General features: G+C 42.4%; 1 protein-coding gene across 1 annotated transcript; it reads left to right on the forward strand.

Moving 5' to 3' along the window:
* The first annotated feature begins 6,858 nt into the window (after positions 1-6,858).
* Positions 6,859-11,402, forward strand: LOC126801626 (FT-interacting protein 3-like). Its single transcript, XM_050529045.1, has 2 exons — positions 6,859-7,013; positions 8,064-11,402. The coding sequence occupies exon 2, from the start codon at positions 8,142-8,144 to the stop codon at positions 11,175-11,177; it is 3,036 nt and encodes a 1,011-aa protein (XP_050385002.1). The 5' UTR covers positions 6,859-7,013; positions 8,064-8,141; the 3' UTR covers positions 11,178-11,402.
* The last annotated feature ends 9,036 nt before the right edge of the window (positions 11,403-20,438 follow it).

Raw genomic sequence — 20,438 nt, forward strand, 5'->3', positions numbered from 1 at the left:
TTACGCGCATTATTAGCCCACGATGACAGTTTGGTAATCTTAGTGGTCACACACTATTTGTCTCTATAAATATGCTTCTCCTCTCCACAACAAGGTAAGTTTCCTAAGTCTATACACTCACCTCCTCTCCTACCTAACTCTACATGTCTATCTTTGTAGTTGACTTAGGCATCGGAGCGTGGAAGGCTGGCCAGTACAGTCTTCACCCCGTGACGTCGTGTGTTCATGGTTTCAATTGACAGAGAGCTTCATCGGTTTGCCGGAGTTCCACCGACGGAATCCCAACGTAACATTTGGTGCTAGAATGAGGGTCCTCATGAGAACGCCCTCATAACTCTCTGCGAGAAATCCTATTTTTTGAAAAAATTTCTTCTCCGGTCAGCCACTATCTCCAATCTCTTCTGGGTCTCGTCAAATCTGCATAATGTATGAGAGAGAAAGTAGATCTGAAATCTTCTCCCTCCTCCAACACTTGCCTACTCGCACTAGAGTACCTCACAACCACAACTGTGAGACCCCAAGCATCAACCATGACCTCTGCGACATCCTCCGTTGCCGAAAAAAGGCCCAACCGCCAGCACAGCCGTGCCTAGATTTCCTTTGGACACCCACCAGAGTTCTAGAGTTTGTCCTCTCTACTCATATTGCTAGTGCGTCAAATTTATAATAAGTTTTGGGGTTATATCGATAATCGTATCTCGACTATATTGTTGTTTAGTTTCACTCAACATCTCTTCAACGATTACAACAAACAAACCTCTGGGTTCTCCAAATTGAGGAAGAGAAGAAGAAATTTACCTTTAGCTTTTGGGCTCACCGCCGACACTACCCGACGACTTGAATCGGCCTTGCCAAGGTTCTTGTTTCACCACAACATCAAAATCGCAACAACTAAACTTCTAGGTTATGCAAATCTAAAGGAAGAGTGTAGGACAGAGAAAATAAATCTCAGCCAGAGCCATTTGTCTTCGAGTTTGATGCCCCAACTAGCCGCCTCTTCTCTCCACTCGGGGGCCCTGTCTCGGCGGCTCCCATCATGTTATTCTCGACTCGTGGCCTTCATCCGACCTCGTAGCCTTCACTAGGCTGACCCCATGCCTCGTTCGGCCTAGCTTCCATGCGCCTCTGCCCGGCCTTGGGAACCCTGGCTGGAACCCCCGCATCTGCCTCTTTCTCCCGGCCTAGAAGCTACCTGATCAACCCGGTAGCTCTCTCTGCCCGGCTTGGCACTTCCACCTCCCCGACCCAGTTGTTGGATGCCCTGGCCAAACCCCCACCCCGACTGCACTCTCTGGCCCCAGTCGCTCACTCGCCCAGAGCTCCTCACCCGGCTGAGCCTTCTCTTCCTCCCAGCCTTGACACTATCCCGGATCAATTCTCTCTCGCCCAGAACATGAAGAGAGATGAGAAGCTTCGCTGCGCTTCTCTCCACACGTGTTGAGGACGAGAAAAGAAATAAAAGAGGGGGGGGGGTAACCAATCAACGAGCTTACTGTCACTTTCTGATTTCCCCCATCTAGATCGGTATATTTTTAGCAAAAGCCCAATTGCAATTTGTGCTCACTACCACAACACTTTTTAAATGGGCAATTGCATCCGTCAACCAAGTTATCCTTGCAATTGAGTGTCATGGGGTTGTCTGCAACAACACTTACATTTCTGGCACAACTACCACCGAAGACTATTCTTATATGTATTACCCCGGTGAGGAACAAACCACTGAGACGCTTTCTTATGTCGGCATATCTTGATTCATACTTCACCATCAAGACGCCACTGCCTCCATTATTTGGCTCTCTACTATTTCTTGGGCTAATGATTTCTTGGACACTTATATATTTCCCCGGTGAGGTACAACTACCACCGGGACACTTTCTTATATGATCAACAAGCTCCTTATCCCCTGACACTTGTATATTTCCCTGATGAGGATCAGATCACCAAGATGCTTTCTTACATGAGAAATAAACTCATTATCTGCTGACACTTACATATTTCCCTGGTGAGGCACAACTACTACCTGGATGCTTTATTATATGGACAAACTTATGAGCTTTACACTCTTGCATTTTGATTGCATTATCGCCATACATGTTTTCCCTTACGCCGCATATGCTACATCATTTTTGGATATAATTGATATGTGTACACATACTAGGGTAACGCTAAGCGGCAACGTCTTACGATCATGCCACACGGTAACACCTCGGGGCTAACACCTAAATGACTATACCTAAAAGGCTACACCCTATGTTTATTTCCTACGACATATCTCCGTGCATACTTTTTATGTTTTCTATACATAACAACATTTCATGCAAAATTATATAATTTCCTATCATTCACATTTTGACATATGCTTGCTGAACTGACTCTCTTTTTTATGGTTAATCTCTCCACGGGTGCTAACATCCATGGCTTACTCTCCACGGGTTCCTTACACCCACGTATTTGCCACTGGGGATCCTACGTCATTCGTCAGATCCATGGATGCCTGAGCTGCTCTAGTCGCCTATGGGCGTAGCATTGGTTACTCGCCATATCCATGGATGCTCCGGCTGCTAGTTAACCCACGTGTCTAGTCTCGAGATCCTAGGTTGCTCTCTAAGTCCATGGACGCTCCGGAGGCTAGTTAATCCACATGCCTAGCTCCGATTTTTAGTTAACCCATGTGCCTAACACTGAGATCCTAGGCCACTCTCCAGGTGCGAAGATGCTCGAGCATTTAGCTAACCCATGTGCCTGATACATAGATCCTTGACCACTCACCAGATCCATGGATGCTCTGGTGACTATTTAACCCACGTGCTTAGCCCCGAGATCCTAGCAAGTCACTCGCCAGACCCATAGATACCCCGGCTGCAAGTCCGCCAGACGACCTCATGCGTTACATGCATACTCGCCATGCCAACCGAGGCGAGTCCATAACATTCTCCGACACAACCCAACTTAGCTCCAAAGGAACTACGTTTGGTTTGATCTCATGCATGAGTACGTATATGTAGGCACTCTAGCACTCACCTAAGGGCAACCATCTAGCACAGACATCGCCATATGATCCCCCGGATCACAGATGTCACAGATCTCGCCATCTAATCCCCTTAATCATGTAACATATCGCCATATGATCCCCCAGATTATGATCACATCTAGCGCCCACATCGCAATATGATCCTTGGATCATGTCGGCACCTCGTATACACCACCACATGATCCTTCAGGTTGTAACATTCACCTATTTGGATTTCGGTTCTCTTCCGAAACCATACTTATCTCCTCATCTGGTCTCTCTGAGACTTGACGTCTTCACACCTGGTCTATCTCTTGCTAGCGCCATAGGGAGACCATGGGACTTATATATCATACCCACTGCATATACTCATCATGCATCAAGTGCATACTCATCGTGCACATCATTCCTCGCCATCACATGTCCCACGGACATGACACACATCACATTCACAATCATATTAACATTACACACATACTTGCATCATACGGTCTCTCTGGGACCTCGCATCATTGCACACATTTCTTTCTATATGCTTGAATAGCTCAGTTGGTTAGAGTATCCGGTTGTTAACCACAAGGTAGACCGCCCAGTTCATTCCCTCTCTTGCATGGGGACTTAGGGGACTAGGGACTGGTAGTGTCGCCGTCAGTGCTCCAGTTGGCACTCGTTCAGGCACACACTCCACGTGTTTTATTTGATAAAATCCCCACCGAAGAAAGTCTCTTGACTGGGAATTTAGGGACTTGTTAACACCACGTTCTTTAAGGGGTTAAACATCGTGATTGCTCGCCATTTTATGGTTTGATTAGCCCAAAAGCCCATTACGCGCATTATTAGCCCACGAGAGTAATTTGGTAATCTTAATAGTCACACACTATTTGTCTCTGTAAATATGTTTTTCCTCTCCACAACAAGGTATGCCTCCTAAGCCTCTACACTCACCTCCTCTCCTACCTAACTCTACATGTCTATCTTTGTAGCTGACTTAGGCATCATAGCGTTAAAGACTGGCTAGCCCGATCTTCACCGTGTGACACCGTGTGTTCATGGTTTTCAGGTAACAGAGAGCTTCATCGATTTGCCAGAGCTCTCCGGCCGGAATCCCGACGTAACAGATGTAATGTCTCACCTGCAAGCATTTACATATGCATTTAACTCTAACAATAATCCAAGATTTTGATGGATCAATTTTGCTGAAGCACATGCACACTAGATTTTCACTGATCTCATGGGTTTTCTCTCATGATCTTCAGAGAACCTTGTCTAATCCATAAAGCAAAGGAACCAAAGAATGTTCCCAAGATCTTCAGAGAACCTTGTCTAATCCAACAAAGATTTAGTCGGCTGCTCGATCAAATTGAGATATACGGCGACTGTACGTTTAGTTCCGATTCATCATCCTCATTTCTTTTGGTATTCTTCGTAAGATTTTGTGTTTGTTTTTACTATACATGTGCGACACATTGAGAGCCTTTGAATTATTGGTCTGCAAATAATTTGAACTTTACAATTCATAGCCATTGAGCGTTCATATGCTTCAACTTTAGTGGTAGAAAAAACTTGTTATTAACACATAACAACTTGGTCTTAACACATGTTTTGCAAGGAAATGTTCACAATCGAATAAGTTACCTTTTTTAATGGATAAATTACCAATTTTTATCAAACCAAATTTACTTGACTTGAAGTTCTATCTTCAAAATAAAATCTCTAACTCTAACAGTGTGTTTGGATAGTCTCAAATTTCCTGGAATTTTAAATAAAATTTGATATTTCATGATTTATTTTCACAAAATTTTTTGTTTGGATTAAAACTCTATGAAAATTATAATACTTGTGGAAAATAAATCAGGGAATTTAAGATGGAGATTCCCCACTTGAAATCCATCAAAATTAGGTGTTTTTTTTTCTGAATTCATTCTAAATGACTTTAATTTTTGTTATTTTAAAAGTTATACGTTATATAATCCAAACAATAAAATTCTCAATTAATAAAATACGTTTTATAATTCGCGGTGATTGAACAGAATAAGAGACATATGACTTGATGGGACTTTATATCGAGTTATAGACTTGATTTTACTTGGTGATTGTTAAACAGTTAAAGCATGACATCCAATGGCTGCTAACAAGATCAAACACTCCAAGTTAGGGGTCATCATTTGGCCCATGAGCCCGAGCCGCCCTACCCGCTAGGGCCGAAGTCCGACCCGGCCCTAATTTTTTCCAAATAGCGTAGGAGCAAATCAAACCTAGCCCGACCCGACCTTGGAAGCCCGCCTTGTTTGGCACTTTTAGGCCATAATTATAATTTACTTTTTTTCTTTCTATTTTAAATATTTTTTTCTATTTTTTTCTATTTTATATATATTTTATATACAATACACCTCACATTTTATTACAATTGATTTTGTAAATTTTATGCCTTATATTTCTATTTGTTGTGAAAAATAACAATGATTTTTGTGTAATTTGATATAAGATATTCATATATAATCACTTAGATTTAAAGTTGTAGATGTTTAAGTTAAATCTAAGGCATATATGTATTTATAATATGATCATATACTTGAAATAAAAAGCTTGTGTTATACTTACAACCACATAAGTATATTTTGAGAAACAAAATTAAATATAATATTTTATTATTTTTTAAACAAAAAAGCCATATTCGGCCATATTTGGAGGGCCGGCCCGACCCGCCCTCTTAGCCCTAAAGGAATATACATTTAGGGTGGGTAATAGTTTGAAAATCGGAGTCATAACTCGGCCCGGCCCATTTTTTGTTGACTTAGTAAAAGTCCGACCCGACCCTATCCTAAACCCTAAAATTAGGGTAGGGCTTGGCCCGGCCCGGGGCATGATGAGGTCTAAAATAGTGATTTGTCACCATGAGAGTTCAGATCACAATATGACGATCGAAATCCAAAATAATGCTTGTGTAATAATAAGACTTGGTCCTCCATCATTGTTTGTCCATTTCTATCATGACTTTCATGAAGTACGTCATAGTTGTGATTAACTTGATTTTCGTATCTTGTTGGCACGTCCAAATACACTGAAATCAAATTATTCTCTTTCTCACACCTTATCCCTAATTTTTAGTTAATTCACTCAGCCAGTCTGGCTAATTGCTACATACGTATTCTCTTATCTTGCTTCAAATGATAATGAATTTGACTACAATTGTTTCAAGGCCCCCAAAACAATCTACAATAATTGCTTCTTCTCCCTTGTTTATCCCAACAAGCACCAATATTCTATCCTTCATTTTGAAGCGAAACACAATTCTTGTTTGTTAAGTCAACTTGGTTACAATTTGACCACTGTTTTATAACAATACTAATGTCTTCCCATTTCCAAATCATGCCAATTATTCAGAATTGCGACAATTCTAATTAACAAATTGAGGGTATTTTTATCCAATTTTTACCAATGCCACCACTTCATCACCATGTCAATATCATTTGAACTCGATAGTCATTTAAAATAGCCAACACACAACAACTCACCATGCAGAGACCTTCGAATAAACTTTTGCTTATGCTTAACCTACAAGTTTATTAGATAGATAGATAATCCTCAAATTTTTGAAAACTCGAAAACAGCCAAGAAATAAGTTGGTGAAAGCCACGTGTCACATAGATCGTCTGTCCCTGTAAAAACCGCACTCAGAAAACGGAGCAATGACTACTGGTCTTTCTCTATGCACCAAGCTAAAAATACAACGCAGCGACTCAGAGAGAGAGTCAGAGTCGTCCTTCAACACAGAGCCTAGTAGACCCCCCACCCTTCTTTCTATGTAAAACACCAATCACAACCATTTATTCATTTAACTCGTTTTCGACGACTCTCTCTCTCTCTTCTTCTTCTCTCTCTTTGGAACCATCCCAGAAATACTACCACCCCCTATAAACTTCTCTTGGTCTCTGTGTTGTTGGGTTTCTATCTCAAAGCTGTGACCTTTTCTGAACTCAAACCTGTCAAGCTCCAAAAGAAGGTGAGTGTTCATCTTTTCAAACTGCCTTTGCACATGTTATATTGGGTGTTTTGCTTTGCTGTTGTGTGTTATGGTTGTTTGAGCTGAATAGGTGTTTGACCATTGAGGAAAGTTGAGAGCTTTGGGGTTTGGAGGTGAAGTTTGGTCAAAAGGGGAGGTGCTCTCATCTGGGTTTTCTTTTACTTGCTTAAATTTGAGAATTATCAGATAAAAAGGTTTAATCTTTGTCTGGTTTTTTACTTAAAAAAGTTATCTTTATGATTCCTCTTTTAGCTGGGTAATTGGTTTTTTGAATGTAAAAGCTTTTTATTACATGAAGTTCCTAGTAATCGTTGACCAAATTTTTAGTATCTGATAAAAAAAGTATTGGGTTTTATGTGGGATTCCGGCTGAACTATTTTGCTTGCATTAACTTTAGGTGAACAGAAAGGCAGGGTATATACCATAACTTTAAAGACCTGACTTTACAAATAGTTTGAAGTAATCTCAAAGAACATAGCAAGGAACCTGTGTTGAGATTTATTAATTTTTGCTGAGAAAACTGGACAAAGAGAGGGAATAAAGGAAGATTCTGTATGTTTTTGCCCCCCTTTTTGTCACTGATGGAATGAGAATTTGGATGTTGATGAATCTTAGAAAGGTCAAGCCGTTTTCTGCTCGTCACTCCTTTTATTCTGTTTTCATATTCTGTTGTAGATCATAAGCTTAATAGGAAGCTAAAAGATTGAAGCATTTTCTGATTTCATATTAGTGCTGATCTCTGTACTTACAGTGTACAATGTATTCGTCCCTTTTCCCTTAACAACACATGTGTTCTGTTCAGAAACACCTAACGAATGAAATTAGATTTTCAAAGGGAACAAATATGGGATGATATGAAAGAAGTTCTCCTGAGTATACGTTTATTAGGTAGTAAATTGAGGTAACCTAAACAATTCTGTTAAAATGATTTTATCTATGTGAGTTGTTTCATGACTCTTCTTTTTCTACTTTGAGTGTTTTGCATATCATATATATAATTTGAACCTCTTTGTTTTTGTGGGTTCTCAGGTTCTATTCATCTTGCCAGTCCCTGCAAGCAGCTAAATATATATTCTTCCCTTGATTTGCTTCAATTGTATCTAAGCCATGAGTAACCTCAAGTTAGGGGTTGAGGTTGTGGCTGCCCATGACCTCATTCCCAAAGATGGATCTGCTAGCGCCTTTGTGGAGCTTCATTTTGATCATCAGAGATTTCGAACCACTGTAAAAGAAAGAGATCTCAATCCTGTCTGGAATGAAACCTTTTACTTCAATGTTTCTGATCCGAATGACCTTTCTAACATGAGTCTTGAAGCCTGTGTTTACAACCATGGTAAAGCCAACTCCAAATCATGCCTGGGGAAGGTTTGTTTAACTGGGACATCATTTGTTCCATACTCTGATGCTTGTGTCCTGCACTATCCTTTGGAAAAGAAAAACCTTTTCTCACGTGCAAAAGGAGAGCTTGGCCTCAAAGTATTTGTTACTGATGATCCATCTATTAGATCCTTAAATCCACTGCCAGCGATGGACTCTTCAATGGATAGAGGTTCACGCCGCACACATGGTCAAGCACCCTTGCAACAAGTTCCAAGTGTTGTCCCAAATCCATTCTCTGATGACAGAGCTGATTCGAGACACACATTTCGTCACCTTCCAAATCCTAGTCTAGCACAGCAGCAGAATATTCCTTCAGCGGCTATCCAGCCATCAGTGAACTATGGGATGCAGGAGATGAGGTCTGAACCACAAGGACCTCAAGTTCGCATGTACTCAGGTCCATCATCTCAACCTTCTGATTATATGCTTAAAGAGACGAGTCCTTTCCTTGGAGGGGGGCAAATTGTTGGTGGACGGGTTATACGTAGCAACAATCCATCCAGTACCTATGACCTTGTTGAGAAGATGCAATACCTCTTTGTACGAGTTGTGAAAGCTCGCGACCTTCCCACCATGGATGTTACAGGAAGCCTTGATCCATATGTTGAAGTAAAAATAGGGAACTACAAAGGAGTGACAAAGCATTTTGAGAAGCAGAAGAACCCTGAATGGAATGAGGTCTTTGCCTTTGCTAAGGACAATTTACAAGCTCACACATTGGAGGTTGTGGTCAAAGACAAGGATCTCGTGAAAGATGATTATGTTGGGTTTGTGCGCTTTGATCTCCATGAAGTTCCTACACGAGTTCCACCTGATAGTCCATTGGCTCCAGAATGGTACAGGATTGAAAACAAGAAAGGGGAGAAGAGGAATGGGGAACTAATGCTTGCTGTATGGTATGGCACACAAGCTGATGAAGCTTTTCCAGATGCATGGCACTCTGATGCAATTGGTCCGGATGATAATTCTTCAGCTAGTTATGCGCATTCACGCTCAAAAGTTTACCATTCACCAAGATTATGGTATGTCCGGGTAAATGTAATTGAGGCACAAGACTTGATTATATCTGAGAGGTCTCGGTTCCCAGATGCATATGCAAAAGTACAGATCGGTAATCAGGTCCTAAAGACAAAAACAGTTCAAAGTCGAGTTCTGAACCCAATGTGGAATGAGGACTTGATGTTTGTTGCTGCCGAACCATTTGATGACCATCTGATTATTTCAATTGAAGATCGAGTTGGTCCCAACAAAGATGAGACCTTAGGAAGGGTTGCCATACCATTGAACACTGTTGAGAGGCGAGCCGATGATCGAAATATCCGTGGGAGGTGGTATAACCTTGAAAAACATATGTCAGATGCCCTGGAGCTGGAGGGTGAGCAGCGGAAGAAAGATAAAGAAAAAGATAAGTTCTCTAGCAGAATCCATCTTCGGGTTTGTCTTGATGGAGGTTATCATGTGCTTGATGAGTCTACTCACTATAGTAGTGACCTTCGACCAACAGCTAAGCCGCTCTGGAAGCCATCTATTGGAGTCTTGGAGCTCGGAATTTTAAATGCTGATGGTCTGCACCCAATGAAAACAAGGGATGGGAAGGGCACAGCAGATACATATTGCGTAGCAAAGTATGGGCACAAATGGGTTCGCACTCGAACCATAAATAACAGTCTAAGCCCAAAGTACAATGAGCAGTACACTTGGGAGGTATTTGATCCTGCAACTGTTCTCACAGTGGGGGTTTTCGATAACACTCAGATTCTTGGTAGTTCAAATGGTCACAGAGATGTGAAGATTGGCAAGGTCAGGATTCGTATGTCTACCCTTGAGACTGGTCGCGTCTACACACACTCTTATCCACTACTAGTCCTTCACCCTTCAGGTGTCAAGAAGATGGGTGAATTGCATCTTGCAATAAGATTTTCATGCACATCACTGGTCAACATGATGTTCAAATACTCTAGGCCTCTTTTGCCGAAGATGCACTATGTAAGGCCATTGACTGTGATGCAGCAAGACATGTTACGTCACCAAGCTGTCAACATAGTTGCAGCTCGGCTTAGTCGGGCAGAACCGCCACTCAGGAAGGAAGTGGTGGAATACATGTCTGATGCAGACTCTCATCTTTGGAGCATGAGGCGAAGCAAGGCAAACTTTTTCAGACTGATGACCGTTTTTGCAGGATTGTTTGCTGTTGGAAAATGGTTTGGAGAAGTATGCATGTGGAGAAACCCCATCACAACAGCACTTGTACATGTTCTCTTTGTGATGCTTGTGTGCTTTCCTGAACTGATCTTGCCAACTGTGTTCCTCTACATGTGTCTGATCGGCATTTGGAACTTCCGTTATCGCCCAAGGTACCCTCCTCACATGAACACAAGGATCTCATATGCAGATGCCGTGCACCCAGATGAGCTTGATGAAGAATTTGACACATTTCCAACGACTCGGGGTACAGATATAGTTCGGATGAGGTATGATCGCTTAAGGAGTGTTGCAGGAAGAATTCAAACTGTTGTGGGTGATGTTGCAACTCAAGGGGAACGGATTCAGTCACTACTCAGCTGGCGGGATCCTCGTGCCACTATGCTGTTCATCACATTCTGTCTTGTGGCTGCTATTGTGTTATATGTGACACCCTTCCAGGTTTTGGTTCTTTTAGGTGGGTTTTACTTCCTGAGGCACCCCAGGTTTAGGCATAAGATGCCATCAGCCCCAGTCAACTTTTTCCGAAGGCTGCCAGCAAGGACAGATAGTATGTTGTAGATGGCCTACTAAGATGTTGCTACATTTTCCCCTGCTGGTTTATCAATTTCGGATAGTCCTGGCAGTGGCAGTGCTTGTAGATCTTTCGGGTGTATCGGCTGCTCTTTTTATTGTGTATTTCGATCATGAAATACATATGTATGCAAACTGTAGAATTAAAATTAGTGCTTTTGAAGTCTGTATGTGAAGTATTTATCAATTGAATGCCAGTATTTGTTACATGTCTCTAATTGTTCATAATTCGTGTGCTGAATTCCAAAGAGCCTCTTCATTCAATTTCTCTCAAGCTACTAGCAAAAATGCAATAGCCTCCCCTATATCAAACCCCCGGTCATGCACGGTGTCATAGGTATCACATGTGATATATGTCAACCGTGCACAAGCTAATTTTTCTCGCCTGCCTTCTACCTATGATGGCGCTAAGGTGATCAATCCCAGCCAGCTTTCTTTCTACGCAGTAGAATCTCTACGTTTTGTTTACCCTTATGAGCGATTAACTCCCAACTCACAAGTCACTATACACACAAGTGTTTCCCAATTGTGCGGGGGTCAGGATCATGCAAACACACACACACACACACACACACACACACACACACACACACACACACACACACATTTGCCAAGGCATGCAACTGCCAAAGTAACTGCCCCTGAAATCGTGCACCAACTGCCCTTGAATAACCCCCTCTCAACATGCGCCAACTGCCCCTGAATAACCGCCCACTAAGCAGCTAAGTAACCACCCATAAAGCCCCTGTAACTGTTTAAGTAACTGCCATTATCCTTGCTTTGCAACTGCCCCTATTGATGAGGCTAATATCCCCGCAACCGCCTGCTAACAAGGCTAACTGCCTGCACGGTCTGCAACTGCCTGGTGAGGCTAATCTGCCTGCACTTCCCTCCGCCACTGCTGCTGCTGGCGAGGCTAATATCCCTGCACGCATCTGCGTCGCCTTCGGGTCAACCTTGCCTGGGTCTGTGTTGCCTTCGGGTCTCAGTCTGCCTGCGCTGTTACTGATGAGGCTAATATGCCTGCCTGCTATCGAGGCTAATCTGCCTGTCTGTCACTGAGGCTAGCCTCATTGCTAGGGAGGCTAATAGCTCCGCACGGGTCTGCACTTGTTCTCCGTCTTGTTCCTATGCTCATACTCCATGCTTTAAGCTTCTCACGCATGGACAAGGTGCAAGGTGAAACCATGCCATGCGCGCTCCTGCCTATAGCATTAGCGAGGGTATAACAAACCACCCCCACTAGAATTTGGCAACGCCCTCGTTGCCAAGGGGTTGTCAATCTCCATAGGCACTGACTTGTCTTCACCCTCGAACTCCTTGGCTGCAGCTTCCTTGCTATCCCATCCTGCTAAAGTGTTGGTGAAGTCTGCCTAAGTCTCTTGTTCCTCCTCGGTTAGCCTCTCCGACGAGTTCTGAATTTTTTCTTCAAGGATGTCATTCCGCGACTCCTTTTTCTTTTCTTCAGCTTCTCCCGACCTAGGTCATACATTGCCTTTGGTTTCAAGCTTCATTTCAATGTGCTTGGGTGCAACATCCATCTCCAAGCCTTCTTCGAGAACAACCTGGTCCGTTGCAGCCATTGTCTCTTCTATATGAGCAACCTGTTCCTTTGCAGCCATTGCTTCATTTCCTTGTGCAACATGTTCATTTGCAACCATTGCATCAGTCTCTTGTTGTGCATCCCGGTCCTTCGCAGCCATTGCATCAACTCCTTGTGCACTCTTGTCATTCTTTGCTCCTACATACTTGATAAAGGTGTACTCGCTGATCTTGGGGTCTTCCATGAGATCAACTGCTCCTTCTTCTATGCACAATGCATTTAACAAAACCATGGAACTTATGTTTGCTTCTTGTTCTCCAACAATTTCAGATTCATTGGAACCCTGTTCCAATGCAAGCAAAGCCGATAAGTTTGCTTTCGCTGGGCAATCCCTGGCTTTATGTGGCCCTTGACATAGGAAACAATCGAAATTCTCCCTACTTCGGTGGAAGTTATGGGTAGAAGTTGCCTTCGAACTGCCTCCTTGTTGAGTGATCTGAGTGTGGGGTTTGTAACTACCCTTTTTCTTCTTGTTCTTCTCAGTCCCTTTGTCTGAAAACATGCTGCTTGTCTGAAAGTCAAGCAAGCGTTCAGTTGCAACCAACGCCGACTATAGATCTACCACATTTTGCCTCCGCAATTCATTCTTTGCCCAAGGTTGTAATCCGGCCATGAAGCTAAGCAACTTATCCTCTTCTACCATGTTGTTAATATCAAGCATTATCGAGAAAAACTCCTTGACATATGCCCGAACTGAAGAACCCATCTTCAAGTTCCTTAAAGATTCACGAGCCACCCATGCCGAGTTGCATGGCAAAAATTGACTTCGTAGTTCCCTTTTCACTACATCCCATGTCTCAATGGTTTGCACTTCCTCACTTTGCTCCGCATCTTGCATCTTTGTACGCCACTAAAGCTTTGCGTCTCCTTCTAGATACATTGAAGCCATTGTAGCCTTCTCCGCTTCCGGAATGAGAGAACTTCTAAAGTATTGCTCCAAGTCCCATATGAAATTCTCCAAATCCTTGGCATTTCTTTCTTCCTTGAACATCTTAGGCTCATGTACTTTGATCTTTGGCTTGACACCTCCGTCAATGTTGAGCCTGCCATTGGCTGTAGCACTTTTCACCAAGGCCATGTTCTCTTCTATATCCGCCAATTTAGCCTTTATTGCGTTCGACAAAGGTATGAGATCAGGATACATATCTTTTGACTTTTCTTCCAAATCTGCTACATGTTGTGTGAAAGCTTCCCGCAATTTTATCACCTCAGTCCTCAAGTGTTCAACCTGTACTGCGAGACTAACAACTCTGTCTCCTTGTGGCGCGCCGAGGAAGTCATCGAATCTTGCAATGCGATCCTTCAAAGTGTCACCGGTCATTGCTCCTATTTGAAACAATCGCGATCCGGGACTGATTCTGCAACTCTTTACTGATTTATGGTGTGTCTCGGTTTCCACCACTTGTCTTATTGAGTCCTAGTATTTCTCGGTTTCCACTAAGCTCTTCCGCACGCCGTTGTCGGCCTTGCGCTGCTTCGCTGCCTTTAGTGTGTCTCGGTTTCCACTAACTGCTGCTACTAATGTTGATGTCGTCTTGCACCAAATTATGGGACCTTAGTGTGTCTCGATTTCCACTAAACTAATCTCTCCGCGAGCTTCCTTTGCCTGCGAGCGGTATGCAATAGTCTTGGTGTGCCGCCGTTTTCACCTTACTATACTGAGTCTAGTGTTGTTGGTTGCCACTAGCTCCAAAACTAAGGAACCTCAGTGTTTCTTGGTTTCCACTAAGCCAACTCCTTTTGGGGCCTTAGTGTTTCTCGGTTTCCATTAAGCCAACCCCTCCACACTCATATATCAGTTCCGTGTGAGTGCACGTCCTTGCCGGTCACCGTACACAAATATTAACCCCTTAACGGCAGCTCTGATACCAAATTGTCACAAGTATCACGTATGATATATGCCAACCGTGCACAAGTTAATTTTTCTCACCTGCCTTCTACCTGTGATGGTGCTAGGGTTATCAAACCCAGCCATCCTTCCTTCTACGTAGTGGAATCTATACGATTAACTCCCAACTCACAAGTCACTTTACACACAAGTGTTTCCTAATTGTGCGGGGGTCAGGATTATGCAAACACACACACTCAGATTTGTGGAACTATTGCTCCTTTTCTCATTTATGGAATTCCTAAGTAGCACGGACACGGACACGAGTGTCCGTATTGGACACTATTCGATACGTAGACACGGCATATAGAATTTGTTTTTGGACACGAACACGTGGTGGACACGTTAATTAAATCTTATTTTTAATATATATATATTTATTAAAAAAATTATTTTATAAATTTGAAAGTATTTAGAATTTTAGATGTATATATATGTCAAAGTGTGCATTAAAATGATGAAAACATAACTTGTTAGAATGGCTAATGACTTGATAAGTACCTTGGATAACCAAGGTTCGAATTACACCACAAGCATTCTTATTTTTATCACGAATTTATCTTCTTATATATATATATATATATATTAAAGAGTGCATAATTATAACAAAAACTGAATCTGTTGGAATGGTTGAGAAGTTGTTGAGTGCCTTGGATGACCAATGTTCGATTCTCACCATAAACACTTTCACTTTTATTATGAGTTGGAGCGTGTCCGATTCAAATACTCGCGTGTCCGGGCCGTGTCCAAAGTCAATACGGTGCCATGAGCACGTGTCTGTGCTACCTAGTGGAATTCAAAGTACAACCTAAAAATATAGCATGGATCTTTACAAGTGTTTCTTCCCCCAAAGTGTCATGCTTTCACCTACAAGCTATTTAAACCTACTGACCAGCATGGAAGTTAACATCCCCAACTTCCGTAGGACACATGTCATGCATGCCATTATTCTAGGTGTAGTGGACAACCCCCACTACTAGGTATATTAACTGTCAAGACCAGGTGGCAGGCTTGCATGCTTTGCCAAGGCATGCAACTGCCCCTGAAATCGTGCACCAACTGCCCTTGCATAACCCCCTCTCAACATGCGCCAACTGCCCCTGAATAACAGCCCACTAAGCAGCCAAGTAACCTCTCATAAAGACCCTATAACTGCCTAGGTAACTGTCATTATTCTTGCTTTGCAACTGCCCCTGCTGATGAGGCTAATATCCCCGCAACTGCCTACTAACAAGGCTAACTGCATGCACGGTCTGCAACTGTTTGGTGAGGCTAATCTGCCTGCACTGCCCTCCGCCACTGCTGCTGCTGGCGAGGCTAATATCCCTGCATGGATCTACGTTGCTTTCAGGTCATCTTTGCCTGGGTCTGTGTTGCCTTTGGGTCTCAGTCTGCCTGTGCTGTTACTGGTGAGGCTAATATGCCTGCCTGCTAGCGAGGCTAATCTGCATGTCTGCCACCGAGGCTAATAGCTCGGCACGGGTCTGCACTTGTTCTCCGTCTTGTTCCTATGCTCATACTCCCTGCTTTAAGCTTCTCACGCATGGACAAGGTGCAAGGTGAAACCATGCCCTGCGTGCCCCTGCCTATAGCATTAGCGAGGGTGTAACACACGGTCACATGGATCAAATATAAAAGGTGATAGACCACTTCTCATACAAGCTAAAACCTAAGAAAGTTAATGAAACTGCGCAAAAACGCGCTTATTAAACAAATCGAAGTCTGAAAAAAAGAAAACGGAAAAACACTTAAGCAAAGCTAAAGCATGTAACTCTCTTTAATCTAAATGTAAGATGAAGCCAACAAATCGAGCCAAGGGCATCAATTGCGTACTCTCATTAAAGAAATGATCGAAAATGTAAAAAAAAGAGAGATGATCTTTCATGGTGTAGCTACAAGATCACTTGCCCTCCGCCTCCCCTTGGAGGCTAGCATCCTCATTATCCTCCGAGCCCGACGCCATGTCCTCCGCCGGCTCCATCTCTTCCTCGGTCTCAGCAGCCTCTTTCTCCTTTTTTTTGGATTGACAGTCCTCACAAATGATGCCAATGTCATCTCCATCTCCGTTGAGTCTTCCAACTCCAATTGCCGGTGAACAGAGCCCTTCTTGTTGCGGCAGCCACGAGGCTGGCCAAGCTTCACCAGAGATTGACGTACACCTATCACCCCTATAGCCGTTGCAGTAAGCCCTAACTTGGTTGGTGATAGGTTAGTCGGCCTAATCTTCAATCCATGGAGGCCACACTTCTCTAATCCCCATGGTTGATCATCATACAAGTACGACAACGACCAAGCAGCCTTTCATAACGAAAGATCACTGTGATTACATCTCCTTCCTCCGACGAGATGCATATACGACACTCCACTCGCACATGGTGATTTAGAGGGAGAGAAACCCTAACCACCCCACGATGGAAATTATGGGTATCAATCTTCAAAACAGGGCCAATAGTCTCCCCCACCCTTTGAATCGCCGTCGAGGTATGCAAGGCCGTGGACAGGTTCTTCACATCCACCCAAATCCACACGAAATCGAGTGGAACAGCCATGATGTCAGAAAATCCGTCATAATCATTCAAGAGGATCATGACACGTTGGAAACCCAAAGGATCACCTTGGTTCACACAATTCACATCCTTCATATAGTGAAAAGGTGAATAGATATCGATTACCACAGACCTGGATCTCCATTGGAGCACTCAAGCGCCACATAGACCTTATGGCTTCTCTAAAGGCGTTAAAAGGTGCAGCTCGCACCGTATTAAACTTTCCGGCTAGATAGAACAGAGGAGCCACCAAACTAGCCTTTGGATACTTCATGTTGCCCAAATCGATTGTTTCTGTAACGACCCCAAAATTTCGAGCTTAAAAACTCAAAATTTTAAAGTCGTGAAACACCAAAACAATCTCAACAAATCGAAATCATTTTAAATGCACAGCGGATCATCACTGAGTTCTCAATACAACTCAGAAAACCAATTATTACAAACTAAATTTATAATTCAGCATTACATAAAATGGAAATGTAATAATCATCACAATCTCTCAAAAAACTCACAAATAAATCCTCACAAATTCTCACACACAATTCTGAAATGAAAACCACACCACAAGTAGGATAATGAATAACTTCGAGACTCCGGAGTCGTCTCTCAATCTCCACTAGTCAACACCTGCGGAATTATCTCCTACACCATTGAATTGGTGCACCGGGATTGTAAACACAAACCCGGTAAGCTTATAGCTCGTATGAGTAAAATGAAAGTATAATTCGCATATCAATATATACGAAAAATCACAAATCAACAAATATAAATGTACTCATGAGTCAATGGACGGCACATCTGGTTGTCCCAAAAATATATGAAATGAAAGTGCTCATGAGAAATCAGGCAATCCTTCTGGTTACTCAAATACATTTATAATATGGGTACTAATGAACGCTGGTACACATATGTTACCCCTCACGTAGTACACCGCCGATATTGGGTAACCACCTACTACCCAACATCCAAAACAATATGAGTACTCATGAGCCGATAACCACCCGTTACCTCACATGCAGTACTCTGGCAGACAGACTAGAGCTCTAGCTGTATCATAACGTTCGCCCGGCCAAAGGCTAGGTTCCGACTTGCCAAACACGTACAATAATCTTACATCATATTGTACCAAAAATCAAGTCTGAAGACAATCAACATTTTAACAATCTCCATGTTAAATTCACGTACAATAATCACACCTCATATTGTACAAATCAAAATCATGTACAATAATCACACCTCATATTGTACAAATCAAAATCACATGTTCGATATATAAATCTCGTCATTAAAATGACATAATCACGATAAAATCATAACAGTATATTATATAGCAAACTATATATATATGTACCTATTTACCATTTATACAATATATATATATATAATCCACTATATCATATACATGTGTTATTTCATAAACACGTCCGAAGACAAAAACTCATTCGAAGACAAAACTCGTCTGAAGACAAAACGTTTTAACAAACTCCATGTTAAAATCACGTACAATAATCTCACATCATATTGTACAAAAATCAAGTCTGAAGAGAAATCAACATTTTTAACAAACACCATGTTAAAACCACGTACAATAATCACACCTCATATTGTACAATTTAAATCACATGCTCAATATAATTCTCGTCATCGAAATGACCTATTCACAATGAATTCATAACAGTATATAATATAGCAAACTATATATAAGTACTTATTTATCATTTATACAAATATATATATTCCACTATATCATATACATGTCGTATTTCAATATTTAAAACTCTTGCAAAAATCTTGAATTCACCACAAGGGTAGATTCGTAAATATGTGAGATTTTACTCACCTTATCGACTCGAGCGTAATTCCACAATTTCCGAAGATAATTCATTTCCTTGATTTATCGATCACCTTGAAAAGATAAGAAAAGAATTTAGAAACGTTTCGTAAACCTTTAAATGCCGAAACAATAATAATCGGTTACTGTTCAGCAATTTTCGGATTTACGTATCCACTGTGTACTATTCATGTATTTACTATTCATGTATTACTGTATAAATACACATCCAATACGTATTTCTATACGAGTACATACTGTTTACGTATTCTTGTACGTATAAATACTATTCAAATGTACGTACTGTCTCTGTAAATAATAATTACTGAATTACACTTCCAAAATTACTTTTTACATTTACTGAAAGTAATTACATTTAAATTTATCATACGTAAATAAAATTTTCTTTCACTGTACGTAAATTACTTTTACATTCACCGTGCGTAAAAATAAAATTTTACAATTTACTGTGTCAGAGTTACTGTTCACGTGCCGCCGCACGTGGCGGCGCGTGGGGTACACGCGCCACTCACCGGCGACCGCGCGTGGTGCTCACACATCACAACATCACAACATCGAATTAAATGGATTCCTTACCCGTATAATGCCCTTAGATGGTCGGAGAACTCGGGATGTCGGTGGAGTCGAGATCGAGAAATCAGCGATTTGGGCGATGCGATTCGAGCTCCGGTCCCTGGCTCTGGAAGTGAAGAGCGGCGGAGGGGATGAGCACCGAGGTCTGCGTTGCATGGTGCGGAGCATGCGGCGGCGTGAATTATAGGAGGCTCGGTTGTGGCTCGCTGCTTCACGACGACAAGGCGGGGCGTCATGGGCTCGGGGTCCGACGCGGAGGTCCTTGCGAGGTCGTGTGGCGAGGCGGTGAGGACCACGTCGCTCCGTCTGAGGAGATCGCCGGAGGCGATTTGAGGGAGAGGTGAGATCGGGGAGAGAGAAAGTCGCGAGGGGTGAGAGAGAGGGAGGGGGAGGCGGATGAAGGGTTTCCAGAAATGGAAACCCTAATCCCTAAAATGTTCTATTTATATCCGTTTCCAAAATCGGAAATGACATTCCGTCGTTAATAACTTTCGCGTCCGACGTCCGATTCGAACGCGTGACGTGTCCACGAACTCGTATCGATGAGCTCTACGACTTCTGTGAAGGAAGTTTTCACAACCGAGCGACGGAATAAATGTCGATCTATACGTTGCGGTAACGTTACGTTTTCTAATTAAACGATCCGAAAACGTTTCCGTTTTCGTTTCGAAATGTCGCGAACCACCAATTGTCGTCTTGAGTTAATTTCACAAATTTAGCACTTTGAAAATACTCGACATTTAGTTTCGAAAAATTTGGGTTATTACAGTTTCATCATTGGAGAGAG

The sequence above is a fragment of the Argentina anserina genome, chromosome 7 (genome assembly GCF_933775445.1).
Source record: "Argentina anserina chromosome 7, drPotAnse1.1, whole genome shotgun sequence".
NCBI lineage: Eukaryota > Viridiplantae > Streptophyta > Magnoliopsida > Rosales > Rosaceae > Argentina > Argentina anserina.

Coding starts and splice junctions, on each gene's coding strand:
- LOC126801626 (XM_050529045.1), top strand. CDS start 8,142: ATGAGTAACCTCAAGTTAGGGGTTGAGGTTGTGGCTGCCCATGACCTC.